Raw genomic sequence first — 26,748 nt, 5'->3', positions numbered from 1 at the left:
AGGAGTCTGCAACAAAAGATACAGTTTTATGCCATGTTGATGATTTGTTCACATCAGAGGCACGGAGCGAAGTCAGCCACGCTTTCATGCTTGCAGAGGGCGACACTACCATGAAAAGTGCTGGCGTACTGGAGAGCAAATGTTCGATCTGCCTTTCACTTCGAGTCTCCAAAAGTCAAGATTACACAACTTCCAGCAGTAAATGCACGGGAACACAGCACACGATGCCACGCCATCTCAGCTCACTCCGTCTTTGCACTTCCGGCAGATTATTAGATTACCCCTAAATCAGGGCATGCGGGCTGTGTATGTGCTCAGTCATGCTGACGGCCAGGTACAGCCACGGTGGCTCTGAAGTCGGCGACTGTAATCGTGCATAAGCACACTTTGTTACATTGAGGTTCAAAATACCGTATTTACTCAATTCTAACGCACCCTTGATTGTGATGCACACCTGTTTGCCGTGACCTAAAAAAAAAGATAAGTCCTTCACAGTACCGCATACCTCATTCTCATTCTTTTATACAGAAAATCTTTCTCTCATGTGGAAAAAAAAAATTTACTTCCAATACACTGAAGTTGCGATAAATAAAAGAGTCGCAGTTTCACCTGAAAGGCAAAGCATTGATTGCGATAGCGAATTAGGAGACAGCTATACGAAAAGTAAGGATAGTAGTCTTGTCAGCCGTATAAACTTTTAAACATTCGCTTACTAACAAAATTATTAACCGTGGTGTCACACATGCACAAGCAAACATGAACATGTCTCACTCAGTGACCGTGGAAACTCTTTATGAAAATGCGCTGAGGAAATGCAGTAGCAGGAGTGAGCGAATTGACCTTTGTGCAGCCTCTCGCTTCAACACGAACTAAGCAACGAGAACACAGCGTGGTGCGCCTAGACGAGTACCGTATTTACACGATTGTAAGTAGACCTATTTCTTCTTTAATTTGAAAATCTGAAGTGGGGGGGTCGACTTACAATCGAGACCAAAACATGGCACCACCACAAAATTGTGACCAATGGGAGCTACAACGTAGCTACAATTTATGTTTACTCTATGGCCCTACCCGTAGCTTTTCACTATCCCTGTGACTAGACCTGTCAAAAGAGCCTCCCTGACGGCTGCATGTGGTTGGGTGCATTCGGCGTGGGCTGCTGTTGTACAAGATGTCGTGATGCTATCGTTTGCCAAATCTGGAATTTTGCTGGACCACGAAAAGCCGTGGGACTGTAGCAGCGATGACGATGGCAGCACTAGTGAAGACGAGTAGTCCAGTGACCATGTCAGCTACTAACAAATTTCTGTTATCGAATGCGCCCTCGAGTATGCTCCTCTTTTTTTTTTTTCTGTCGCACGTAAAATGGGGGGGTCGACTTACACTCAAGTCGACTTACAATTGTGTAAATACGGTAGACTCTGTTTCCATCGCAGATCACTTTCAAGATGGCAGCTGTGCCATACACAGCAGCCACCAGAGTAGAAAACCTCTCCTGTTTGTGCCAATCCCGCACGAAAGTTTCGGGAACTCCGAACACCCGTGATGCGGCCCAATTTACATCCGTCTCCGCACATGTGATCACTTTCCTTTTAATTGCGGCATCGTGATGAACTCTGTGTGTCTTCGTAGTCGGCATTTCCATTCTGATAGAGCAAACGCAGAAAACAGGAAGACAGACAGTGGACTAACCTAAGCACACATACTACACCACAAGGAGGAAGTTATGGCAGCCAGGCTCGAAGCACGTACGAGGCGGCCATTTTGAAATGCCAATGGCCATATGGTAACGCAGATTTAGGGTCGTACTCTATTCTAAAGTGCGACCCATTGCATCGGAAAAAAAGTGCATGTTAGATTGGAGTAAACACAGTACATGGTGTTCAACAGACAAGAGGTCACAAGAAGTTGAATAGTTTGTTATATCGTGAACTGAAGTTTGTTATATCAACGTTTACCTCTATATATCTGAAAGCTATTAGCCGCGAATATGGCCCCAGGGCACTACAACAGCGCCTTGTAGTAACTAGACATTCTACTTAGTGGTGACACGTCTCTCTTATTTGCATGTAGTCTCGCTGTTTAGACGGCGATATGTTTTGTCACATTCTGAAGCCCCTTACAATGCAAAGGAAATTAAGAAAAAGCACCCATCCTATGCCTGAGAATATCACATGGCACCAAACACTGCAAAGAAGACTGCTGATGTTGTCTTGGTAAATTTCAAACACTGGAGTGCATCAACCACTGCTGAGAAACGAATCTGTGATCTTACGCCCAGCATCACAACGCCACAGCCCTCCCCCGAGTCACCCCGGTGTTGGTAACGCTGGTCGAGTGGCAAACAACTTACCGACTTCCTTATTGTCCTTGGTCGCTGTTGATGCTGCTGCCTCTTCATCCTTCTTGGTCTCGCTTTCAGCTTTGCCTTCCTGCGACTTTGACTCTGATGACCCCAAACCCTCGGACTCCATTTTTGTGTCGCTCGCAGAGGACGACGGCTCCTTGCTTGCTGCTTCCTTGGCCTTGTCCCCATCCTCTGTTGACGTTGTGGGTGTTGAAGCCTGTGAAGTTAAAAAATAATAATAATAATAATTATGAAACTTAGGTTTTATCACTTTGATCACAAGACCTGCATTGTACCATCAATGAATAATACAAGCAGGAATGATGCCAAATGTGAAAGCCTCTCATAAGCATGCTCTATTATTTCCCAAATGGCAGTCTTTGTGAAGCTATTACAAGTCAACTCCATACTGACCATTCCTCACCGGTGTCACTGCGTCAATATGTGCTAGCATGAGTGTTGTAAACAAACATACCTATTCAAACGCAAGCACACAGAAATTTAGGGCTTGACAACCTGAATTTTTGTCTTTATTTGACACTAAAGCAACAGGACACAGATTAGAAAAGCATCTTGTCTTGGGTCTAGGTTCATATGCTCTTTTCTGCACGACTCTGAGCTTGACAAATTAAAACAAATAAGGCTTTGTCAAAATTTCTCAGGTCAGGTAAGTACAGATAGTCCTGTGAAAAATCACCCACCAAACGATGCATGGAGCTGCCCTGTAGGAGATTTCATAAACAAAAAAAGTCTATAAAGACGAGGTGAGCTCACTTTAGGTAAAGGTATGCAAGAACAAACTCTAAAAGTCACTTTTTACACTTGGCCCAGCGTGCAATGAAATATATACGAAGACAGGAAAAAGCACCTCAGAGCCTTCCTTGTCCTTGGGTGCTGCATCCTTGTCCTTGTTCTCATCCACAGATGGCTTCTTGTCCTTGTCCTCAGAAGAGGCCGCTCCGTCAGCCGTTGCCTCAGCGTTCTTTTTATCCAAGCCAAGTTCCTCGGGCAAGATGCTGTAGCTACCATTGATGTGCTCAAACTCTTGCACCTGTGCATAAAGACAGCATTTGGCACAAATTACTCGGTAAGGGATAATAGTTACGACGCAGTCAGATGCCAAGTACAGTGCATCCAAGGATTGCAGCATGGAAATTTATCAGCTGGACAAAATAATCAGAACTGAATTCCAAACATAGCAAGTACAGTTAAACCATCTATATAATGAAGTCAGTAAAACAGGCAATTTACTTCATCGCAATTTCGTTATATTAAAAGTCGACCTTTTATGCAGATAGGTACAGTTGCTGATGGATTTTTCTTACATGGAAGGGGTCGCAAGATTTTCCAAATTTATCGCGCTACTGGAGTCAAACGAATTTGGATAAGCAAAAAATTCATTTTGTTGAATTTGTGTCTGCAACGAAAGAAACGGTTTTCAAGCAAGTGACGCTTTTGCGTCCACGTTCCATCCCGACGGCTAATAGTGTTGCCTGCAGTGGGACGATGCTGTAATGAAGAGCGACGGCAGTGGGTAGTCTGCCTCTCGCTTCGACACGTCTCCAAAAACTCAAGATTATGCAACCTCCAGAGCTTTCAGAACCCCAGGAAGACAGCGCATGATGCCACGCTCTCTCAGCTCACCCAGCCTTCACACACGCAGCAGACTACATCTATAACAGGGCGTGCGGGCTGCGTATGTGTTCAGCCACCTGACAGCCATGCACAACCATGGCAGCTTTGAAGAAGGAGATGCCTGCCAACCTGCCCCCCACTCCCTTTCGTGTATAAACGTGGATAACTGTGTATTAAACACACTTTGCTATACTGAGGTTCAAAATACATGGTGTTCTATGGACAAGAAGTTATAAAATGTAAATACTTCACTATATAAAGAATTTCATTATATTTAAGTTTATGTCAAGATTTAACTGTACATGTAACCTAACCATGGAAACACAGCTACAGCATTTCGCGATGACAAGCGCCACTTCTTGCAGAAGAATGCATCAGGTCATTTTTCTTCAACGCAAATAAAACATTCACAAAAGCTACTAAACAATGAAATGTGCAAGTGCATTTCCCCGCTTTTTGAAAAACCACGAAGGATCAAATTTGAAGTGCAAGATGAAGAGGCAGAACGGACATGCACATCAACAACAGCTGCACCACATAGCATTATGAAGCAAGGCAGAGCTGTTCTCATGTATGCGCTCCAGACCACAAACAAGGGACATTCCTGCTAGGCACTTTATTTTTTTGGGGTAGGCAGATCTTACTCTGAGCAAAGATAGATGCAAAGTCCACAGCTCACACACCTTTTTGCGGATGAGGCTCATGACCCCGATCCGCGTCAGCACGTGCTGCCTGCTCAACCCTTCCCGAGGGACGCCGTCAGCAAATGTCTCTGCGTTGTCAACACCAGGTTCACACAAGTGCCGCATGAACAACGACACGTACGCCTTGAAGTTCTTCTCGGACTTGCCACGCAGGTCTCTTACCAGCCTGGGCAGGGATTGAATAAAGGGCGGCCTCTTCTGTGATTGTGTGCAAGTGGTTAGGCCAACAGTTAGGGTTTGTTAGTCAGCCAGCTGGTTTTTAATCAAGGTGACCAATAAGGGGACAAGTTTCACAGGAGAGAGGAAAGTTTGATAACACAGGCAGAAAGGTCAACCTGAGGTGCATCCCTCCAGCCAGCTACATTACACTGGGAAAGGATGGGTCATGACAAGGACAAAGAAAAGAGGCATAGTACATAACGAGAAGGTCTACTTGGAGCCTAGAGGAAGAAAAAAAAAAAACCAGTAAGGCTTGGATTCGTTGAAAACTTTATCTACAGTGCCATGAAGTGCCTAATGTGGAGTCCGACAACAACCATTTGTCGGACTCTACACACACAATCCAAGCGCATGTTGCCTTCTTCCGAAACTTATCCTATTTGTTGCATTGTTAGACGATCATGCTAAGGAAAGCATTTGTTGAGGGCTGAGCTACAAAACACAACTACCTGGCTGCCATTCGTTCTCTTGCCCCTCCTTACATCTTGAAACAACATGGCAGACTGTGCACCTATCATCACAACGCAAACTCCTGGCAAGTTCCGAGCACGTGGACCAGTGCCATGTGTAAAACTTGCACATAATATTGCAGCAGTGAAAGGCTACCTGCTTCTGCTGTCATATAGATCTGTGTCAGCAACAAAAGATGAGCAAACCGGATGAAGCACGAACAAAGCAAGATGCTGCAGTAGATGTCACTGCAGTTAGATGCCAACAGGTTCATTCTGTTGAATTCAACTCCGGTTAATTGGATCCTGACCAAAGGTACCGACCGGCACCCGTGCATTTCCATGGGCCCAAATTTTCAGTTTGATCCTAAAATTGGCATTCACTGGATCAATCAAACTTGACCAGTCAGCATGCATGTGCCTGACAGAAGCCAACAGAGATCCCTCTAGTGGCAGCATCTGTCTTGGTGGACCTTAGGGGTCAGTGAATGATTGAACATGTCATCTCCTGTCAAAAACGCCTATTTTCGGGCTCCACTAGGGAGATTTTCAAGCAATAACAGTAGCTCGCAATGTCTAGTATTTATTAATTTTAACATATGAATTTTTTTTGTTTTTTCAGAAAAATTGGCCTGAGAATTGCCTCAGTGTAATTGAGCACTAAACCAAAATTGCCTTTATGGCATTCGTATGCTTTACCGCATCACACAACTGTCTTGCGGTGAAGCTGACTTCAGGAAAGGGGCTGCCATTTTGCAACACTTGCCTATTTTTCTTGCTAAAAAAAAATCAGATGTGTGTTACATTTCTGCTTTGTTTAGGAGCTTTAATGTCATTTCTATGTTAGTTTTATACTTTGGATACACAGAACATGGGTGCACGTTTGATTCGGGGGCACATTAAAATAGGGCTAATAGTACTGCCAAATGAATCAGCAGTGTTCTCTTGTGTTTCTTTCTTTATCTTGTTTAATTTGACCAGACGGATATTTCAATCAATTTCAGCAGTCCGGTCAGGGTCAGATATACGGAAGTCTGCTATACCAGCCTTTAGCACCTTCAACCATTATTAACTCACCATTGAGAGTTAAAAGCATCCTGGGGAGGCATGCCATATCTCATAATAGCGTTCAAGAATGCCTTCCTCTGTCGAGCATTGAACCCAAGGACCTGCAAGAGAGAAGCATGGCTTAGCTCCAAGCATGCACCAGGGGAGCCTTGAATGTATGCACAATGCCAAAAATATTAAGAAAAATAATATTCACTCACATGAAAGCGTGGAACAAGCCTATACTTTAAGTGGCCAGCTAGCTTCAAAGGCTGAACATGACCAAGCTCATCACTACACAGCGTGACATAAGAGCTGCTCACAGATGTCACTGACACTTATGGTATACTGATGTGCATGTCTACCTTCATTTTGTTCTTTTATAGCAAATATATATATATTTAAATTAGGGATGGTAGGCTTAACTATAATGCTTATGTTGCACCTTTGTCAAAGGGGCCTCATATTCGGCCACGATTCACTTTAACATTTGTTTGACTCTAGAGTTAGTTTCTAGCCAAAGGCATAAGGATGCCACCTTGCACAAGTGACCAATCACTCGCAAGGTCTGTGGTCAAGTGCACGAAGCAACAAAAAAGCCACTACAAGCTCAGCACAGCTCAAATGGGAGGCAATACTGTTCTCCAAAGCGCAAGGTTACCTCACAGTGGAGACAAGCTTCAGCATCTCAGAAAAAACAGTCCACACGAATGGAGCACGCCATGCTGGCCTCTGCGACATTCTATGTACACGGCGTGCGGTGCAGACTTACGAGCCAACAAGATTCGCAAGGCATTCATGAAGTACTCTGTTTTGACTATGCCTCTGCTTGCAAGCTTTCCAGAAGACAACACCAACAGCAAGCCATAAGTTTTCTCAGCAACTAGCAATGCGGACTACAGCATCAGTAAGACAAGTACATTTAACCGCCATAACTCGTGTTCCAGAAACCTTTTGTTTGCTTTTCTCTTTCGATTCCTGGGAGTAAAAACTAAGGAGGGGGGGGAGAGGGGGTACGGTTTGCATTTACAGCTAACTCATACAAGGCAACACGTAGATAATACACATATACTCCCTTTCTTTTTTCCTCTTAGCAAACAGTGACATCACATGTAACCCTGAACTAACCGTGATCGACAACAGTTCTAGTGAAGTGATGAATTATGGAAAATTGCTGTGGCCCTACTATCCCATAGCACTTCCTTTGCAGCAAACACTAGCTCTATAGGCTACCTACACAACAAAGGTTCACAGCAAGATGGGCACAAAGTGATCATTCGTAGGTGAACAACAGTGTGAAATAAACAGTGAGCAATAAGCAGTGAACAATAAGCAGTGAGCAATAAGCAGTGAGCAATAAGCAGTGAGCAATAAGCAGTGAGCAATAAACAGTGAGCAATAAACAGTGAGCAATAAACAGTGAGCTGCACTAATGTTCTGACAAGTGCATTTGTGCTCGGCAAGTCCCCTTGCTCACCTACTGTTGTTCCACAAGGTCTTTTTTTTTTTTACTATATAGAATTTCCAAAAATCACCTGTGGCAGACAGGTCAATTTTCAGATGTTGAGCTGGATTACTCGAAGGGGCACAAGTTGATTGCACGAGAAATCGAAATATGCACATAACCGACTAATCAACCAAATTTATTAACCAAGTTTTAAACTGATTAGTGTACGACATATATTGCAATTTACAAAATGTAGACGGTGAGTCCACAAGGCACTTGGAACGAATTCTCACGATGGCACCAGTTTAGAGATATTAAAGGGGCCCTGAAACTCTTTTGCAACTGATCATAGAATGCCATAACTATATTAAATTACGTTGTCTCACAAATCTCCTGCCGCAAAAATTTTTCGGCTCCTTCAAGCATAAGCAAAGTTAGACGTAGTTATTGGACCGATGAGCGGCATTCCCTCCTTTCATTTCCACTACTTGCGGGAGAAGGCAAAGGGGGTGCAAAGGTGCAAGCTCCGCTGGCCCTGCCCAATAGTGGCAATGCGGCCCATGGCAGCTACCTGTAGCGCCACAAAACTGTGCACCACAAGTAACATATCACATTTATTTTCTGTGTAGCAGGACTACTCGAACTAATCATTAACATGAGATTGCCTGACACAGTAGTTCACTGCGCCAAGAGTCATGGCGCAGTATTTTTGGGCCATCACTTTCACGAGATATTGGCACTGGACACGCCGAATTACACAGCCGACAGCACTCCTGGCATTGTGCGAAAATAACGAGCTTGGCACATCGCCAGAAACACTGCTGGCCGTACATGCAGACCTCAGAGTCTCGCAATAGTGAAACGGACGACATTCAAGGAATCGTATCATTAACCCTTTCGCTGTCGGACGTTTCTGGCCGTGACGCACCCCCAGTGTCGGCTTGGTTTCAGGGAACGAGCATAACAGGGAATGAACATAGCAATTTATTTTTGATTATGATTGGCATACAAATAACATAGTCAATGCAATATGCACATTTCAGTGTTCTGCAGCTGTTGTTAGTAAACATCATCATCATCATCATCAGCCTGACTATAAAATCTGTTCAACATCCGAATCTGACGATGCGGAACCCTCTTCGTCTCAAGCGACTTTGTCCCGAGTCCGAATCCGAGCTCGGCTCATATTCTGAATCGGAATCCAGCCACCGCTCCCATGAGCAGACGAACGTCCCGCGCGCCGAGCCATCCGAAAGTAACCGCGCGCAGGGAGGATGCGCTTTCAGTCACCCGCGCAACGGAGAGAAATGGGACGTTGCGTGATCAAGAAGACAGAGGGAGATGAAAAAAGGCTAAACAAAGTTCGAAGGGCTTTACGTTTACTGCTGCAAGTCGGAAGCGAGGGTGCGGCGAGAGAGCGAAAGCAGCCATCGAGTCACTCTTCTTGGAGAGGCAACGGCACGTGCGCCTGAACTTGACGCGCCGTAGCAGGCACACCAACAGAAGAAAAATAAAAACCTTCAAACCAGCGGAGATTACAGAACAACCCTTGAACCCATAACCACAGGCGCGCGACGCATGATCCAGCGAACGCGGAGCCACCGCGCCACTCAGCAAAGAGAAAGTGGGGAGTGGCAGTCACACCGTACTCTTCAATACATGGGTTAACACAGATCGGAGCGAATATACGAACTTGTAGAAAGAGTCAACAGATGGCGTGGCCAATCCAGGAGCGCCTGTTTTTGCGCTCAGGCGCGAAATTTTGAACGCACGATAGAGAACGTACCGGTACGTCAGTGACACCGTGGGGGGGGAAGCGCGATGACGTACCGGTACGTCAGTGACAGCGAAAGGGTTAAAGCAAGTGCACGGGTGGGCCGATTATCGTCGCAGCTATCACTTACAGGTCAGTGACTTGGTCTTCCACGTTAATGCACGATGTCTGCATGTCTGTTTCCAAGTTCAAGTAATCGGTGAAGACTGGTCGGCCGATTGCTGTTCACACGATTGTTGTGTTATGTTTAGATCGGTACTGTCCACTTGGACGAACTTTGTACTGACAGAGAGTGTGTGTGATCAAATCGGGTTTTTTCACCGGATATACTGAATATTAGGAAAATCAAAGCAGATATTCGATTCGTGAATTGGATTATTCTAACTAACAAGTATTCTATTCATATCCGTATATTCAACCATTTGCACATCCCCACTAGTCAATTATGCATTTAGAGTTATTGTTCAAGTAACGTCCGCCTCTTCAAGCAATCTAGTTCAAAGACAGGAATTGTGCCATCCACCACAGGAGATTTTCGAAAATTCTATATGGTCTCTAAAAAAAAAAAACAAAGGAAAATAGAACACCTGGTATAGGCAGTTTCATGAGCAAAACTGCGTGCACATGACATCAACGGACAGCACAGCAGTCAAATTTGACCCCACGTACAGGCATCAGACATCTGTGAATCTCGTCACAGGACGAAGAGCATGCGTATCTGTGTACCAGGCTCCCTTTAGAATCAGTGGGCACGCTGCTCAGCCCCAATTCCCATTTAGCCTGGATCGTCCCGCCTCGCACAAAACGCAAGGACAGCAACAATTATCGTTTATGTAGTCCACACGTCAACAAGCAGCACTGTCCATAAACTCGTGGGCAATGCCAGTCATTTTAGCATATTACCTGGGGGAGTGTGGACATGTCGGATGAGTAAGGAGTCATCATCTGCCTTCCCGCAAGAAAAGCAAAAACCACAAACACAGACTCATTTTGCTAGGACAAGCTGAAGAACTACACATGCGAGGAGAATGAGGTAGCAAGCACATACTTGGGTCTGCATCAATTTGTCCGCACTTTAACTACGCTCAGTCCACACCATCATTGGAATCCTGGAGCAGCACTAAACATTATGTTGAAAGAATGAGTTTTGCTTGGTCATGCCTCGTACTACTATAGCGGGCAAACGAAACTTGAATGGGGAAACCTCAAATGAGAGAGGCAAAACTGGAAGATTGTGCCATTGTGCTTACCGGAGACAACCAGCCAGCTCGAATAAATGACTATATGCAATACACCCATCTCTGAAGTGAAAAACAAACTGCACTCTTATGTGAAATCCACGGACAAAATTCTGACCTTAGCACAATTCAGAAAAGACTTAAATGAACATTAGGCATTCGTTCCATTGACCATTCTGACCATTATGAACAAGGCTCAAATATGGTGGCCAAAAGAGGGTCGAAACCTCTTGTGATCTTTCAAACTTCAATTTTTGGGGTCGATGTCCATGTCCCTACACAACTATGCCATGGTCCATACTCAACAGAACACATAAACTAGTGCAAAATTTAAGCGGAGACTAAGGCGGAGACAAGGCTTGTGCCAGACTTGCAATTTTACACTGCCGCACGAAGTAAACATCGCAGGCACATGTGTGGCACTCACCTCAATATTCCCTCCGACACGAGCCAGCAACGGGGGTAGAGGCCTGTCCTTCTCACTCCCGCCCCGGCTCTTGCGGTTGCGCGACTTCTCTCCCGCGCCGCCTGTTCTCCCACGCAACAGGTGGGCAGCAAACAAGGGGGCAAAAGACATCAGCAAGTGCCGCACAAACGCGAGTTTGTGAATTATTTGGCTAAGCATTAATTGGGTTGCAACAAAGGACCCCCACAGGCACAAGAATGCAAAATCCATATGTCACACGGGCACTGATGCAACAGTCGAGTATTTACGGAGCACAATATATTTCAAAAATGAGGGAGAATGCTGGGGTTAGATGTGGCGAAACTACGATCTCATTATGAAGCATGCCGTAGTGGGCGGCTCGGAATTAATTCTGACCGCTTGAGGCCTAAATTTACACATGTAGATATAGGTACACAAGCGTTTTTGCATTTCGCTGCTATCGAAATGTGGCCACCACAGCGAAGGTCAAGCCCACAACCTCGACCGTAACAGTGCAGTACCAAAGCTGTAAATCAGACCCACAATCAGTTTGATTCAGCTCCCATGATTAAAAACCCACAACCTCGACTGCAATATCGAAGCCATTGCACTAGTGCAGCAGTTGAAGCTTGCATTGGACTGAACAGAATTTTTTTAGATATAGGCTGTCAAACTTGTGCTAAACACACTGCTGCTCCACACGTTTCTTTTTACAACACTTCTTTTTATGCATAGCCGGATAAAAATAACTGCAACACTAATGTTTTCTGTTGCACTCTTCAAGAATTAATAGTATCTCAAAACTGGCATGATTCTCAGAATTCATTCCAAGTGGTAATTACCGCCTTGCAAACTCAAGAGCTACAATTCATAAATTGCAATTTGTGGCATAACATAGCCAGTTGTGAAAGTTTGTTAATCAGTTAATTATGTAGTTCAATTTATCGCGCAAGTAATGTCTACCCCTTTGAGCACTCCACTTCAAGGATTGTGATTGTGCTATGAGCAACAGGAGATTTAAAAAAAATTGTGTTCACTCTTAACAAAAACATTTTTGCTTTCATATCAACCTCCACATGCGTAAAGCTGCACACAACAAAGTATTCAGTTGTTAGCATCTGAAAGAATAGTCCAAGGATGTGGCAGTTAATCTTGGGGCAGACATGCATTAAGCCAAGCAAACTTGTCTGCTGACGGGCGTCGTAAAAGGCTGCCCGCCAGGGCACACAAGAAAGGGAACAACATGGACAGCAAAGCCCGGTTTCTCTTTTTCAAAAAAATTTAGCATGCATAACTAAATATCCCCCAACAGCTGCTTTATCAACATGCAGTACAACCTTCATGGCAAATACGCAAACATCAGTGCAACATGAAGCTTGGCACGGTGTTGTTTATGCCGCATTAAATAATATGTAAATGTGAGTTTGTGCTGAGGCGCAACTTCAGAGTATAGTCTCCAACTGCTAGAGGGAGACTTTAGGGAAAGTATTGATTGGAATGGACAAAGTACTGCAGAGCACGTGTTAATATCTAACTGCTAGAGGGAGACTTTAGGAAAAGTATTAATTGGAATGACAAAGTACTGCAGAGCACATGTTAATAAGATCAGATATCTCACACGTGGTGCCAGTCTTGGGTATTTCTGCTAAGCAGGTGTGGCTTGACCAAAGCTTGGCTTCAAGTTTCCAATTTCAACATGTTTCCTCAAACGAACAATTAAAGAGTTAATTAGCAAACACTTATTTAGCTACGCGTATATTGCAATTTGTGTCCTAAGGTGAACAATTGGGAGGTTAATCAGCAAACATATCTAATTAGCTACTCAGGCACTGTAATTTGCCATGAAAGTAATGGTCACCTCTTCACATAACCCACCTAGAGCAGACTAAAGCTAGCTAAGTGCTCTATGCTATATCTTAAAAATCTGTCCGGATTAAACGAACAATAATCACAGGGTATGGTTCCGGAATGGTGAGGTGGACAAATTAGATAGCCACGCGGGATAGAGAGCCACGCGGGATAGATAGCACTTGTAGCTTCACCGCAAACACATGCAAAAGCAGATATAACGAAAACTGCACATGCAGGCACAGACATAAAGGAATGCAGATGGGGCAGAACACTCACCGTCATTCTTTTCCTCGAAGTCGTCATCGTCTTCTTTGTCATCTATGGAAAGTAAGAATCAGGGTTCAACAGAACAGGTTTAAGCACACCACCAGGAGAAGTTGGCAGGCGCAGGCGCCAAAACAACAGCGGGGCACAGAGGTCCACGTCACCCGTGTCTTGCTGACAATTCACGAGCCCCCACCCCCCCTCACCTCCGGGGCCACTGGTGGAAGAGTAAAGGCTATGTCCTGGGGTGGCAAGGCGTCGCACAGACGTCCAGAGTTAACGACAAGGACCCAGTACTATTATCTCTCTTCTTTTTTTTTTTTTTTCAAACGGCTTTGAGCCCAACAACACGGATCCTCTGTGCCCACAGCCGTGCTCCCGGCTCCACTGCGAGTGCCACCAGCTGCTTGCGTGTGCGTGCTGCTTCTTGAATGCCCCTTGCAGCACTTGTGCTGAGGAGACTCCGGAGAAAAAAAACAAGGTAATGAAAGAAAAAAAACGATGTCATTCAACAAATATGCATGGCAGTTATTATGTTTAGTCTATCATACTTGAAAAGCACCTATCCAGCTACTTACCCTGTGCAGAACACTGTGAAAAACAAACAAAAGTGAACGCGCTGCGTGACGGCACTCCAACACTGAGAGCAAACAACTCAACTGCCTTCCAGCTCGTTCTACCTAAAAGCACATTTACACACGTTACTCAAACTTGCAGCTCAGGTTCACTCAGAAGTGTTCTCAAGATGTGTGCGACATCTCTTAGATATTATTTTCATCACTGCTTTTCCTTCGACACGTTATCTTGGCATGTACAATTTATCACACAGTGCCTGCAGGGGATATAAAATAAAAAGTTTGCAAAGATTACGCATCTTGGCACTAGGAATTCACAACACAAGACATGGTTGTTTTCAAAAGTTAAGTGACAAAGATTCTAGTTCAATGCAGCAAACGGCAAAGAGAACTGCCAATGTGATCGCCAGGACCCGTATGCATGAAAAACTTGTTAATGCTAGAACTTCCTTCCCACTCCCCCTGGGGTTTTATGTGCCAAAACCACAATTATGAGACACGCCGTAGGAGAGGGACTCCGGATTAATTGCTGTGCTTGTTCGTTTAGTTTGCGTTCCAGACGCCACTCTGATAGCTCCAAGAAGTCTTTCTCGCGAAGTTATAGACAGGCCGCGTCAAATGGCATTAAGGGTGCCCTCGCCGTACGAATGAGCCTGGCTACACAATTGATGAGGCTGAACTGCCGCATACCACAAGGGGCTGAAATTCGGATGTACATCACTGATGACCTGCTAGGCTGTGGTGTGCCTACTCCTGCCGCCATTACATTTGAAGGCTTTGCAGAGGTCGACAGTGCAGCTTTGTCGTGTGCTGAATTGAATGATGACGAAATAATTGAGCAAGTTCTCCCACCGGACTCTGACTCGGATAATTATGTGCCGTGTACTTCGGAGCCTTCACATGCAGATCTGAATCAAGCCTTAGCAGTCCTTGCACTGGCATACAGCGCAACTCAATACTGGAAGAAATACAGGCCCACTTGGGTTGCTGCGCGCACTTCCGCTTACGTGCAACCAAGGACCACTTGTTCCTCGCACAGGGGCTTTACAGAGTAAACAAAGTGATCCTTTTCGGATACATTTTTGTTCAGACATTCGAAAGTTCACACTTATTTATGTTCCCCATGGAGTCCGAATTATCGGTCATCGACTGTACATGCTTTTCACTACCACACGCACATCCAGACTATTTTTTCGCCACTGAGCTGGTCACTAACAGATCATCTGGCCATTGCAATGTAGCCGGTGCTCTTCATCCTCGACAGCTACACACCAAGTCAAAACGAAAGAAGTGCTTACTACAACCGCTGCGGACAAAACTGCGGCCACTCTCGACGTGTTGATGGGCAGGGACCTCGCGGTTTTGAAGGCATGCAGCTGATGCACACACCAAGTCAAGACGAAACTACCGTTTACTGCAGCAACTGGACATATAACTGCGGTGGCTATCAATGCAATCATGGATGGTGAATATGCGGTACTGAAGGTACCAATGCGCGCACTGATTCAAAACAAAAGTACCATATAGACTTGTGCAAGGGCCACACCCGTATAAGGGCCGCACCCCCAACTTGGCAGCCAAAAATTTTGAAAAATATTTCAGTGGAGGAGCAATCGCGTTTAGTACCCTGATGCCGCACGTGTGCATTGACAATGTGGGGATGCGCGACTCTCACACGTCCCCTGATATCTTGTTTCCCCGCATAGCTCCTGTCTCCTGCAGTGCGGGTTCGCCGCGTGGCCTGGTGCCCGCGGCAGTCGATCTGGTTGAGGCGCAGCACGAGCGATGGCGCGAGTGTTGCGCTGCTAACGTCGCCTGTCAGCGGGGTTACTTGGCCATGGAAAGGAAGAGGCGCTTCCTTTTTGGTTCGGGACAGCAACACGGACGTGCCGCGCGTGCGCTGATCCATGCTTCTGCGAGACCATCTCGCAGAGCCGCCTTCGAACGCACCACCAATCGCGTGACCGTACACGCGAACGACCAGGCGTTGGGATCCAGCATGGGGCGAACATATTCACTCGCTATCCGGTCGCAGTGAGTCGGACTTCCCAGATTTGTCGCGCGCCCATCGGCATGTTTTGTGGATAGCAACTCGGCTAGCAGGCATTGATCTATGAAAGGTGCAATAAATGCCCTTGTGATTGTTTGCACTACTGTGTTGTCGTTCTTTTGTCCCACGAGTACGGGACGAGAACCCCACAACAAATTTCGCTTGCTGTGCACTTCTGCATACCGCTACTAGATGGCGTGAGCTGCGCATTGACCTCTGATGCAATAGTACATCTGAGGTGCCGGGGTGTGCACAAGTCAAGCTGCACCGGCACCATTTTGACGAAAAGGTTTGGTCCTGTGTAAGGGCCGCACCTCACCAAAATTGTGAGAACAAAAAAAAAAGTGCGGCCACTAGACAAGTCTATATGGTAGTTTGCTGCAACCGCTGTGGACGAAACCATGGTGGGTATCAACGTGCAAAAATAAAGGCTTTAAAGGCACAAATAGGCACGAAGTGTTCCAGCGTTGCTGGGACAGTGCCCCTCTGCTTACAAAACATACAGCTTCATCCATAACAAACCAAAGTGAGACAAGAGAGTATAAGGGTGCATGACACGCACCGGAGGGCACAGAGAAGTCCGAGTTGTAGTCAGACAGGTTGTCCTGCCAGGTGGCATCGTCCTGGGCGCCCATGGCGTCCGTGTAGTTGACCTGCTTGCGGACGCGCTTGCCCTTGCCAAGGGAGCGCGCCATGTCCTCCTGCTGCTGCTCGTAGTGGTGACGGAGCAGCTTCTCCCAGTATGCGGGGTCGGCCGACTCGGCCTCCTGCTTGAGCACCTCGGTCTCGGGCTCCTCCTGCTCGGCCTCCTTGGTGACGTAGGCGGCCACCTTGAACGAGCCCAGGTACTCGTTGGCCCACAGCTCCTTCTGCTCGATCCCTTCCTTGGTGCGGTCCAGCAGCTCCTCCACCGCCTTGTCGTCATAGTGGATAGTGTCTTCTGCGCGTCAGCGACGCGATTATGGAACAATGGCAAAACATTTCTCGGGTTATACAGATGACAAAAAACCACATAATTTTCCTCAAGGACAAGGAAGCTAGGAAGTAGAGTGTTTGGTCGCAATTAACAGTACTCCGCAGATGCATGCAGGTCGATGTTATGGTGGCAGACGCCGGAGTGCCGTCGTCCCTACATTTAGTTGGTAAGGCGACGAGCAAAAAGTGCCGACCCCAGTGGCACCTACAGCATCCAGCCCAGCCGAGAATGATAGTGTGTTGTTTGCTGCTCATGATTCGAGCCATGCAAGAAGCCCGGCGCTGTCAATGACACATGACTGCGCGTTGACGAAGACGACGCTACATGCACAAATGGCCCACTGCGCATTCAACACCCCTGTAATACACTACGCAATAGGACCTTGCTGACATATTCTCAGTTACTGGCTGCCGCAGCACTTGTACGTTTTTGACCCATAGATCGCAGACTCTTGGCTTCCCAGCTTTAAAGTTTCGCTTCGGAGACCTCCTGGAAAATGTATCAATCGGATTTCATAGGATACACACTTGTTCAATATCTTAGTAACCGAACAAAGACACTAAACAGTGGTCAACCAGATTGAGAAAGACTGGTGCACTTCAGCCAGGCTTAATTTAGGTGCTACTTAAGCATACAAAAAGACAGAGCGCGGGAAGGACAACCGCAACCAGGTATTGAGAGCTCACCTTTGCCCTCGTCGTCCTTGAAGAGTTCCTCAGTGCCAAAACGCAGAATGTCATCCAGTTCCTGTTTGGACATGGTGTTTGAGCGACTGCCCATGCCCGGTCGCACTACCAGGTGAGTCAACATCATCTTTTTCTTGGCAACTTGCGTGATGCGTTCCTCCACTGAGGCACGCGTCACGAAGCGGTAGATCATTACTTTGTTGGCCTGGCCTATACGGTGAGCACGGCTGAACGCCTGCGTTGTTGTCACCACAAAGAGAGGTTAGAGCACTGGCTTAGGGCATCTATCTATCAAGTGAACATTTGGCAATCTCCTCAATGGCAAGCCGAACATCAAGGACATACATCCACGCGCTAGTTAACGGTCCCTTTACACAGGTAATACCTCTTTCAGAAGAGTCTGATGAGGCATCATCATGGCTAACATATCAGAATGCGGAATCTACTGTCATCAGTGCCTACATATACGAGAGGTACACCTGTGTTCTAAAGTATGCGGATCAGGCTTTCTGTGAAAAGAAGAAATACTTTCTTGGCAACTTGAACTGACAACCTGAAACAAACCGATGCACTGCTATGTTTGCAATGCCTAGCCTGAACAGCAGTCTTCATTTTCAGGTTACACGCCAAAGAATAGAACAGGAATAAGATACTATACATGTGTACAACGCCTTGTCAAAACTAGATATTGCAGTAGAACCTCGTTTATACGATCCTGTGACGTACGATTTCCCATCCCCAACGTTTGCGATCGAGAACACAACAAATTACTCAATACTGTTACACTTCTCTTTTACTGGTTCATATATTCCCGGAATAAGCTATATCCGGCACCAATGTTCAGTACATTGCCAAACTGCGATTGTATAATAAATTTTCTGGCTGCTAGATCCCATGTAAACAAGAGAAGGCATGAGGCATGCATGACCGTGAACAGTAGCCGCCTGCTACAGCAGCAGCTTCCCCCCAATACTTAAAAGCCCACCTTGGGTCAAAATGTCGGCATGCATTCAGTTTTCTATTCCAGTACCAGCAAATCTCCTCGCGGGTGGTCACAGGCCGCATTGACAGCTATCGCCGCCAACCCTATTGCGATATGCATCTTCAACTACCTGTTTCACAGCCTATGGGGCATAGTGCTACTGGGAGCCTACTGCAAGCTTTTAATACGCGATAACCCAAATTGCGCTACCATATTCTGCTGCACGCAGCACGAAGTGAGCAGCATGGTTCACTCTGGTGGCATTGCAGCCACTGTATTTCCACGTTGCCCACCAGCTCAATTTCAGTTTACTGCCGCCGTACTGAAACATTGCACAATAGGAAAACGACAATAAGCGTCTAGGATCATTCAGGCCTCACCAGCTGGATGCACACCGGCGTCCAGTGCCGCAACGATTCATGCCATGTCAGCATGTCAAAACTTCCCGCCAAAATTCCTCACTCAAAGAAGCTGCTGACCCAGGCAGAATTCCAAAAGCACAAACGTACAGTTGAGTCTATCAAATTTTTTTTTTTAGCGACTTTGGATCGCACATTTTGCTAGATAGTATGTTTTTTTCTCACATTTCTTCCCCAAATGTCCCAATGCGTATGAACGAGGTTCTGCTGTACATCTTGGTACCACCCTGCTAATCACAGTTCAGATTAGATAATAAAAGACCCTTCCGTCTAATGAAAACAGCTGACTAATGGCTGATGTCACCTAACTATTTGTATTAGTACTTCTGTCTAAGAGTAGTAGTATTACAGTGGTGCCTCAAGTGCCAGCTACCAACTGGGCATTATGTGCGGCCTAGCTATTCGTAACGTGCTAGACATTAAAAACAGCCTCAGAATTCCAGCTTGTAGAAAAAGAATAATCCCAAATTTGCTCAGAACACAAGACTATGTTATCACGCATTTATACAATTCCTGAGGCAGCACCTCGGTACAAATGCGGCTGAGCGACAAAAGCACCTCTGACACTTACGAGAGAGAGTACCACAAAGCATAAAGCTCATCTCTGTACTGCCCCAAGCCACTCATTGCAGTTTACAGATGGGCATCATATTTTCTTTTTTCCTTCACATCAAACATGCACAGCCACCATTCAGTAGACTCCGAAATCACACAAACAACAAACGAGCGCAAAGTAGTCAGTCACCCATATACCTGTATGTCGTTATGTGGGTTCCAATCGGAATCATAAATGATGACAGTGTCTGCGGTAGCTAAGTTGATGCCCAGGCCACCTGCCCTCGTCGACAGCAGGAAGCAGAACTGGGGCGCACCAGGAGCTGCACGAGAAGGAAAAGAAGCACTCTTGTATAACCACTGTCCAGTACAATGCCCAATGCAACGCACAGACATGGCGTTAGAAATCTGCAAATCTGCTCTCACATATGTTTAGACAGCAAACATTGTCTTATCAGTCTACAGACATACAGAAACGCAGGGTCCTTCAATTTTATTCAGGAAAAATGGCAGCACTCATGAGAAACTAACTTAGCCTGAAGTCCCACCAGTCATTGTGAACGCCTTCAATTCGGTACCTTATACAATTACAGTATTATCGGCAAGCAAGCCACTGAGTACATGACAAAACTGCTGCTTGATGGCAAGATTCCTAGTGTACTTATAATTCTCAAAAGCTTCAACAAGGAATACGAGCATTACTCTCATGTGACAATGCGCTGAAGCTGTGAAGAGGAGTGAGAGGGTGCAACATCAAATCAAGTTATAGAGTTTACTGTCCCAAAGCAATGCCCTTGTTATGAAGGATACCTGATAGTTTCAACTACTAGGGCTCCCTAAAAATCAACTAAATGCGAGTACACGAGTTTTTGCATTCCATCCACATGTGAATGCGGCTGCAGTGGCCGGGAATCGAACACCAAATCTAGTGCACCCAGAATAAGTAGTAGGGCAAAGTGGTTGACTGATTGGCTTAATGAGTGTCAGACTGATTACCTTAATATCCCAATAGATGCCCCACCCCTGAAAGAAAACCCACCCCTACTTATGGTATGATTTGCTCTTTTTTTCCGAAACGCCAAAAGTTAGCCAACTTCTCGTAATCACGCTGCCCTTAGGGGAGAGGGGGGGGGTAAGGAATAATGCTGACCGAGAAGGAGAGTCATCTTTGGTTCATCCCCCTTTGCTGTAGTGGTGGTGAAGATGGCGAGCTTCACAAGCACTTGGCATCAGCAGTTCCCCTTTCTGCTTCCCCGCCAACCACGTCTGACCATATGCATGATGAGGTCATCAACATTTTGTTCGACATTGATGGAGACTGTTTTCTCTCTCTCACTCACTATCTCTCTTTTTTTAAGTTTTGAGGAAGACTGGACAAGGTCTTATAAACAAACCTTCACAACTTTGGCTACAATGTTCTTTCTTTCCCAACCTTTCTTGACTGTACAACAAAAGTTAGTCCCCTCCCTCTTTTCACCCAACTTAGATTTTAGGTGGGCTATCTCTAGGGATGTTATAATAACCGATTGATTCGTTAAATTTGACATCCCAAAGGAATACAGGTTCTATGAAAGACACCAAAATGCAGGGCTGCAGAATAACTTCAGCTGCCTAACATCTAAGCACACAAGCGTTTCTGCATTCTGCACCTAGCAGAACACAGCAGCTGCAGCCGGAGATTGACCCGCGACCTCGTACCCGAAAGAGAAGGAAGTGGATGCCGAGGTTTGTTAGAAAGCTTCCTCCCACAGACATCATTACTGTTTCTGCAATTGGATCGTTACTACACCCTTGAGTCAGCTTTGGCCACAGCACCATTGCATGAAGGGTGTACAGCCTAAACACTGGCAGCCAACAGAGTTCTGCAAAATTGAGCTTCCCATTTCTAGAGCTCACTGAAGAACCTCGCTTCTTGGGCGTAGTGTCGCGGGTTTCACATTTACAATGCACAACACAGCCATACCATTGAAACGATCAATGGCCTCCTGTCGCTGGCTGCCAGTGATGCCGCCGTCGATACGTTCATACTTGTATCCCTCGGCTTCTAGGAAGTCTTCCATAATGTCCAGCATCTTGGTCATCTGTGAACAGCAAGCAAATCGCGCACATCTGTAGAGAACTATCAATGGCACTCAAGGTTTACTTTTCAAAAGACATTACCCACGTTGCTAGACCAAAAGTATATTTGAAAGGACATTAACTAATTTTCATCACCTTCAGAAATCTTATGCTGGGACTGCTAAAGACAAATTGCCAAAAGCTTGCTTCTAGGGTCTAGGCAATACAACACAAGACTCAAGCATCGAGCATCTACAAGCTATATGACATGCTATACTACAGCTATACTACAGCGCCCGTGGTGTCGTTGTCTTTCTTGTGTGTGTTGTTTTTGGTGCAAAATCGTTTTAGTATGCAATACTACCTATAGTTAGTTAAGAAGTTACCTAGTTCTAGTGTCTCGGCAATACAAGACAACCAAGCAATTGGAACCTTTACAAAGCAGTAATTAGGTCTTCTACAAGTACAGTCAAATCTAGTTATTTCGAACACGCTTAATTTGAACTTTAGGTTAATTCGAACTGACCCTGCGATCCCGTCAAAGTTACATGTATTTCAATGGGCGAAAACACCCGGTAATTCGAACACGCAAGCATTTGCAATGGTTAATTCAAACATACTGCGCTTCGACAATGCTCTCAGCAGCGCGCCAAATCACGCGGCGGCGCCTCTGACCAGCAGATCTGCTAGCAGCCATAGCAACACTAGGCCTAACTATTTCGACGTTCGTTACAAAGTTTCTTGCTGTTCGGTGTAGTGTTTTTCATTGAAACAATTCACCACTGTTAGCAGAGGCGCTGACTTCATATTTCTAATCCTCCCCAATGGCTTCGAAGCGCGGAGAGCATGGCATGTTCCACAACGCCGGTTTTCGAAAGTGAGCTTCGCCCCAACAGTGTTACGCGGTAAAGGATACCAAAAGTTAGAAGGGGCAATTGTCACAGGTTGTGGTATGTTTCCTTTAATCATACACAAGTGCACCCGCAGTCTCCTGTCACAGTACGAGCACCGATATGCCTAATAAGTGTACTGGCAGGCCTTTAGAGCTATTTCGAACATGCTTGTAGCGATTTGAGCCCTTGAGGGCAGTAAAAGGCATACATTCATTTTTTTCAGACCGCCAGATCTTTTTAACTTTCTTGCGGCCCCTAGGCAGCCGGACATTGACTGTAATTTGTAAATACGTGTGAATAAATCTTACGCAACTTCCCACTCATGTGTTAGATCAGTGCAACTGTGCCTCTGCAGGCAAGTCCTACATTCATTTAGCTTCCTTTAATTCGAACTTCATTTAACTCGAATAAATTTGCGGGCCCCTTCAAGTTTGACTTAACAAGATTCGACTGTACCTCACGACACAACATTCAGTTGTGTCATGAGCGGTGCATCACAACTTTGACAGCATTTTGTGACGTCACAACATGAAAATAGTGCTGGCAAGAAGTCTACAATTTTTTTTTTTCTCCTTGTCAAGTCTCTGCTTCCTGTCTTAGTCAGGTGGCTGACACGAACATCCCTGCAGTCGATTGCTCCCGAAGAGAGCCAAAGGTTCCTTAATGCCTTGCCAAGTTGTGTTAGCCAAACAACAAAACATGCATGCCTACAGCAGAGATGGGGGTTACTTATTAAATCTAAACAGGCCTCCTGAGTGACGTTAAGCAACAACAGTCTAGACCAACCATACTCTCATATTGGGCAGTGAACGTGTCACATACATGTTGTGGGGATGCGCGACTCTCACGCATCCCCTGATATGTTGTTTTCCCGCACGGCTCACGTGGCCTGGTGCCCGCGGCGGTCGGAGTGGTTAAGGTGCAGTACGAGAGATGGCGCGAGTGTTGCACTGCTAATGCCGCCGACAGGCTGTCTTGGGCGACGAAAGACAAGGCGCTTCCTCTTTGGTTCGGGACAGCAAGCAGTGCGGACGTGCCGTACCGCGCGTACGCTGATCTATGCTGATCCACGTGAGACGGTCTGTCTCACGTGGCCGCCTTCGAACGCGCCACCGTTCGCGTGACCGTACACGCGAACGACCAGACGTTGGGATCCAGCGTGGGGTGAACATATTCGCTCGCTATCCGGTCGCGGTGAGTCGGACTTCTAGATTTGTCGCGCGCCCATCGGCATGTTTTGTGGATAGCAACTCGGCTAGCAGGCATTGATCTATGAAAGGTGCAATAAATGCATTTGTGATTGTTTGCACTACTGTGTTGTCGCTCCTTTGTCCCAAGAGTACGTTTGTGAGAACCCCACAATGTGGAAAAGGACAGTGAAACGTACCTGTGAGAAGATGAGGACACGGTGGCCAGTTTCTTTCAGGTGGCGCAGCATCTTGTGCAGCAGGATCAGCTTGCCGCATGCCTTTGTGAGAGCTGTGCCCTCGTATGCTCCATTAGGCATGCGTGGTGCCTCCTGCAAGATGTGCACGAGACGCACATGGATTCCAACACTGTTTTCAACAGACTACCACTTCACAGAAGAGCATAGTTGTCACTGGAATTTTCACCCATATAGCTAATGACAAGTTTAGTTGACATGGTGCTGAGTTGTTGGATATCTCTGGGAAAGGCTGTACATTTCTCATCATTTACTTCGGCACAGAAAGAGTACAGAATGCTCTGCATTTTTACCTAAACTTTCACCACAAAACAGCAGTTCAAAAGAACAACTACGTGCAGTATGTAAACTTCAGAGTTGGATCCACTCACTAGCCAAATGACAAGCAATCAAAGGACTAAAGATAAAAGCAAGGATACATAGCAGTTCATTTCAACAAACTTAGCATTATGCACAGGCTTCAAGCTATGTGCAGTAGAGCTCCAGATTGCAGGAAGATGTGCAAGTCTGCTACGATCTGAAGACTGAGAAACATTCATTCTTCATTACAGCTAGCTCCAAGTGCAGTTTCGTGAAACAGTTTTAACTTCCTTGACAGGCCTTTTACTCGATAAAATTACACAAAGCAGCAATGAACAAAACAGTGTACTCCAAGTGACCAACTCTACCAAAGAAAATTATAAGCTGGCTTCAGCTAACTTGACTGATCGACTGATTGATGGGACTTAAGTACCAAAGAAACCACAGAGGTCTATGATAAAATCGAGCCCCTCAGTTTACTCCCTTACTTCTCGTTTATCACAGAGGTCTACGAGAGACACGAGAACCATCTTGAAATAGCACGCAACGGGACAGCACAACAGAAAGAAAGATGAACACAGGCGCAATTAGCCCAACCATTCAACCCTTTCAAAGTCTATGAGACGCTGTAGTAAAAGGCTCAAGGTTAACCTAGACCAACCAGGCATTCCTTAATGAAATACCCAAACTGTAGTTCACAGGCATTCTTACATTCTGCCCTTATCAAAGTGTGACTGCCATGATAGGGAATCATTCCTGCAACCTCACACACTGCAGCAAAGCCACAACCGTCAAACCACTACAGTGAGTATAAACTTGACAGTTCTTGAACACTTCATGTATTTGTCATATATTTAGAGCTCATTCAGCCTTGCAGCTCCGTTGTCCGTGTCTGGTGTGTCCTTCCATGGTTGTCAGCTGTATTCGGCACATTACAACATGAACAAACAAAATGTAGCCCAATTCCTTGACATGTTCTGTTAGGCTGAACTTCTGGCAAGGCAAATATACTTGCAGATCCCTTTTGTGCTAATCTCAAAAGGAATATTGTGATATATCATGAATACATAAGCAAAAAAGAAAGCACGTACCTGGGAGGCAGCAGGGAATAGGTAGGGGTGGTTGCAGCATTTCTTCAGGTCCATCATGATGTTCAGCAAGGACACCGAGTGGCTGCCTCCCTTGGCATTGAGCGCCTCGTAGTTACGAGTCAGGATGTACTTGTAATACTTCCTGCGAGTCCACACGATGTTAGTTATGAGTACAGAGCAGTAACGTCCTCGAACTGAAGAAGACCAGAGCTAACTTTCTTTGGAAACAGGCAGCAGTGTTGACTACATAGAAGCATACAGCATGAATGAGTCAGCTCCACACAAAAAAGGACCACAACAGGGACATGGACGAAGGACAAACTGAAAGGTTTATTTTATGACAGCAGTGGTGCCAGAGCTCACACCACTGTTGTTGCTGTACCAGCAACTTGGCGGTGTAGACTGGACCACTTATCCTATGAACAAAGAAGCCTGGTGGCCTTGAATAGAAGAAACCAGAGGACAGACCTCAAATCTGCTTGCAAGAAAGCACCCATGCAGTGCTGCTAACAGTAATAAGCTTCAGTCACCAGAGCCATAATTCCTACAAACATCTGCACTAGCACACCTCCACATTGCTGAAACTCTTAGCCATAGTATGCTCGCATTGATAGGAAAAAGATAAAGCATGACCACATATCAGCATTACAACAGCATTAAAATTTGTTAATTTTCTTTTTTTTTTTTTCACTGCAAGTGCAAGTGAACACTTTCGTACATTCAGTGGCGCATGCCATTTTATAAGCTGTAGTTTCGACATTGCTGTTCGCGACACTTCGATGGCACATGTCTTTATTTCCCCTTTACTAAATACGTACGAACTAGTACCACGACAGGAAGCTATAACCTCATGGGACAGGTCTCATAAGGCAGCTCATGAATAACATTTCCATGGCATGACACGTTAGGTGACAGATTGAAACTTTCCTGCACCCTCGTGAAACAACGCAAAACAAAGAAATCGTTTCCTGGCCTTGTCTTGTTAAATTAAACCGCTTGCCCCTGCACACATGTTGATGAGCACATGATAAAAAACATGGAGGCCCTCCTCACGTACAGATAAAACTGTGGTTTCAACATCCAAAAGCAACACTGGCACTAGAAGAGACCATGAAGTGGTCGGTTCTGGATTAATTTTGAGCAACCAGAGTTCTTTAACGTACACATAAATCTAAATATACTACACAAATGTTTTTTTGCCTTTTGCCATCAAAATGCCACAGGAGTGGCATTAGAGAAGCTCTAGAATTCTTCCTAAGCATCATTGTAATGAGCGTGACTGCTGTCACTTCACATCTCGCCCACTACCCCCCACCC

The 26,748-nt window shown here is 45.7% G+C and overlaps 1 protein-coding gene across 6 annotated transcripts in view; it reads right to left on the bottom strand.

Annotated features, from left to right (window-relative positions):
* The window catches only part of Mi-2 (chromodomain-helicase-DNA-binding protein Mi-2 homolog), a 74,456-nt gene that overhangs the window by 14,744 nt on the left and 32,964 nt on the right, over positions 1 to 26,748 (bottom strand). For 3 of the 6 annotated variants that reach the window (XM_050195052.3, XM_050195085.3, XM_050195092.3), the window contains exons 16-27: positions 25,432 to 25,573; positions 23,984 to 24,115; positions 21,609 to 21,726; positions 19,844 to 19,968; positions 17,690 to 17,924; positions 16,590 to 16,967; positions 13,415 to 13,456; positions 11,288 to 11,388; positions 6,432 to 6,523; positions 4,666 to 4,852; positions 3,216 to 3,398; positions 2,354 to 2,564 (exon numbers count right to left, since the gene is read on the bottom strand). In XM_050195052.3, the coding sequence (XP_050051009.1) occupies positions 2,354 to 2,564; positions 3,216 to 3,398; positions 4,666 to 4,852; positions 6,432 to 6,523; positions 11,288 to 11,388; positions 13,415 to 13,456; positions 16,590 to 16,967; positions 17,690 to 17,924; positions 19,844 to 19,968; positions 21,609 to 21,726; positions 23,984 to 24,115; positions 25,432 to 25,573 (1,946 nt within the window). The remainder of the gene's footprint in view (positions 1 to 2,353; positions 2,565 to 3,215; positions 3,399 to 4,665; positions 4,853 to 6,431; positions 6,524 to 11,287; positions 11,389 to 13,414; positions 13,457 to 16,589; positions 16,968 to 17,689; positions 17,925 to 19,843; positions 19,969 to 21,608; positions 21,727 to 23,983; positions 24,116 to 25,431; positions 25,574 to 26,748) is intronic. The other 3 variants (XM_050195068.3, XM_050195077.3, XM_050195059.3) reach the window with 3 other exon arrangements.

Source organism: Dermacentor andersoni, chromosome 3, assembly GCF_023375885.2.
Source record: "Dermacentor andersoni chromosome 3, qqDerAnde1_hic_scaffold, whole genome shotgun sequence".
Lineage (NCBI taxonomy): Eukaryota > Metazoa > Arthropoda > Arachnida > Ixodida > Ixodidae > Dermacentor > Dermacentor andersoni.
Note: the sequence above shows the minus strand (reverse complement) of the source record. Positions and strands in the feature narration are given on the sequence as shown.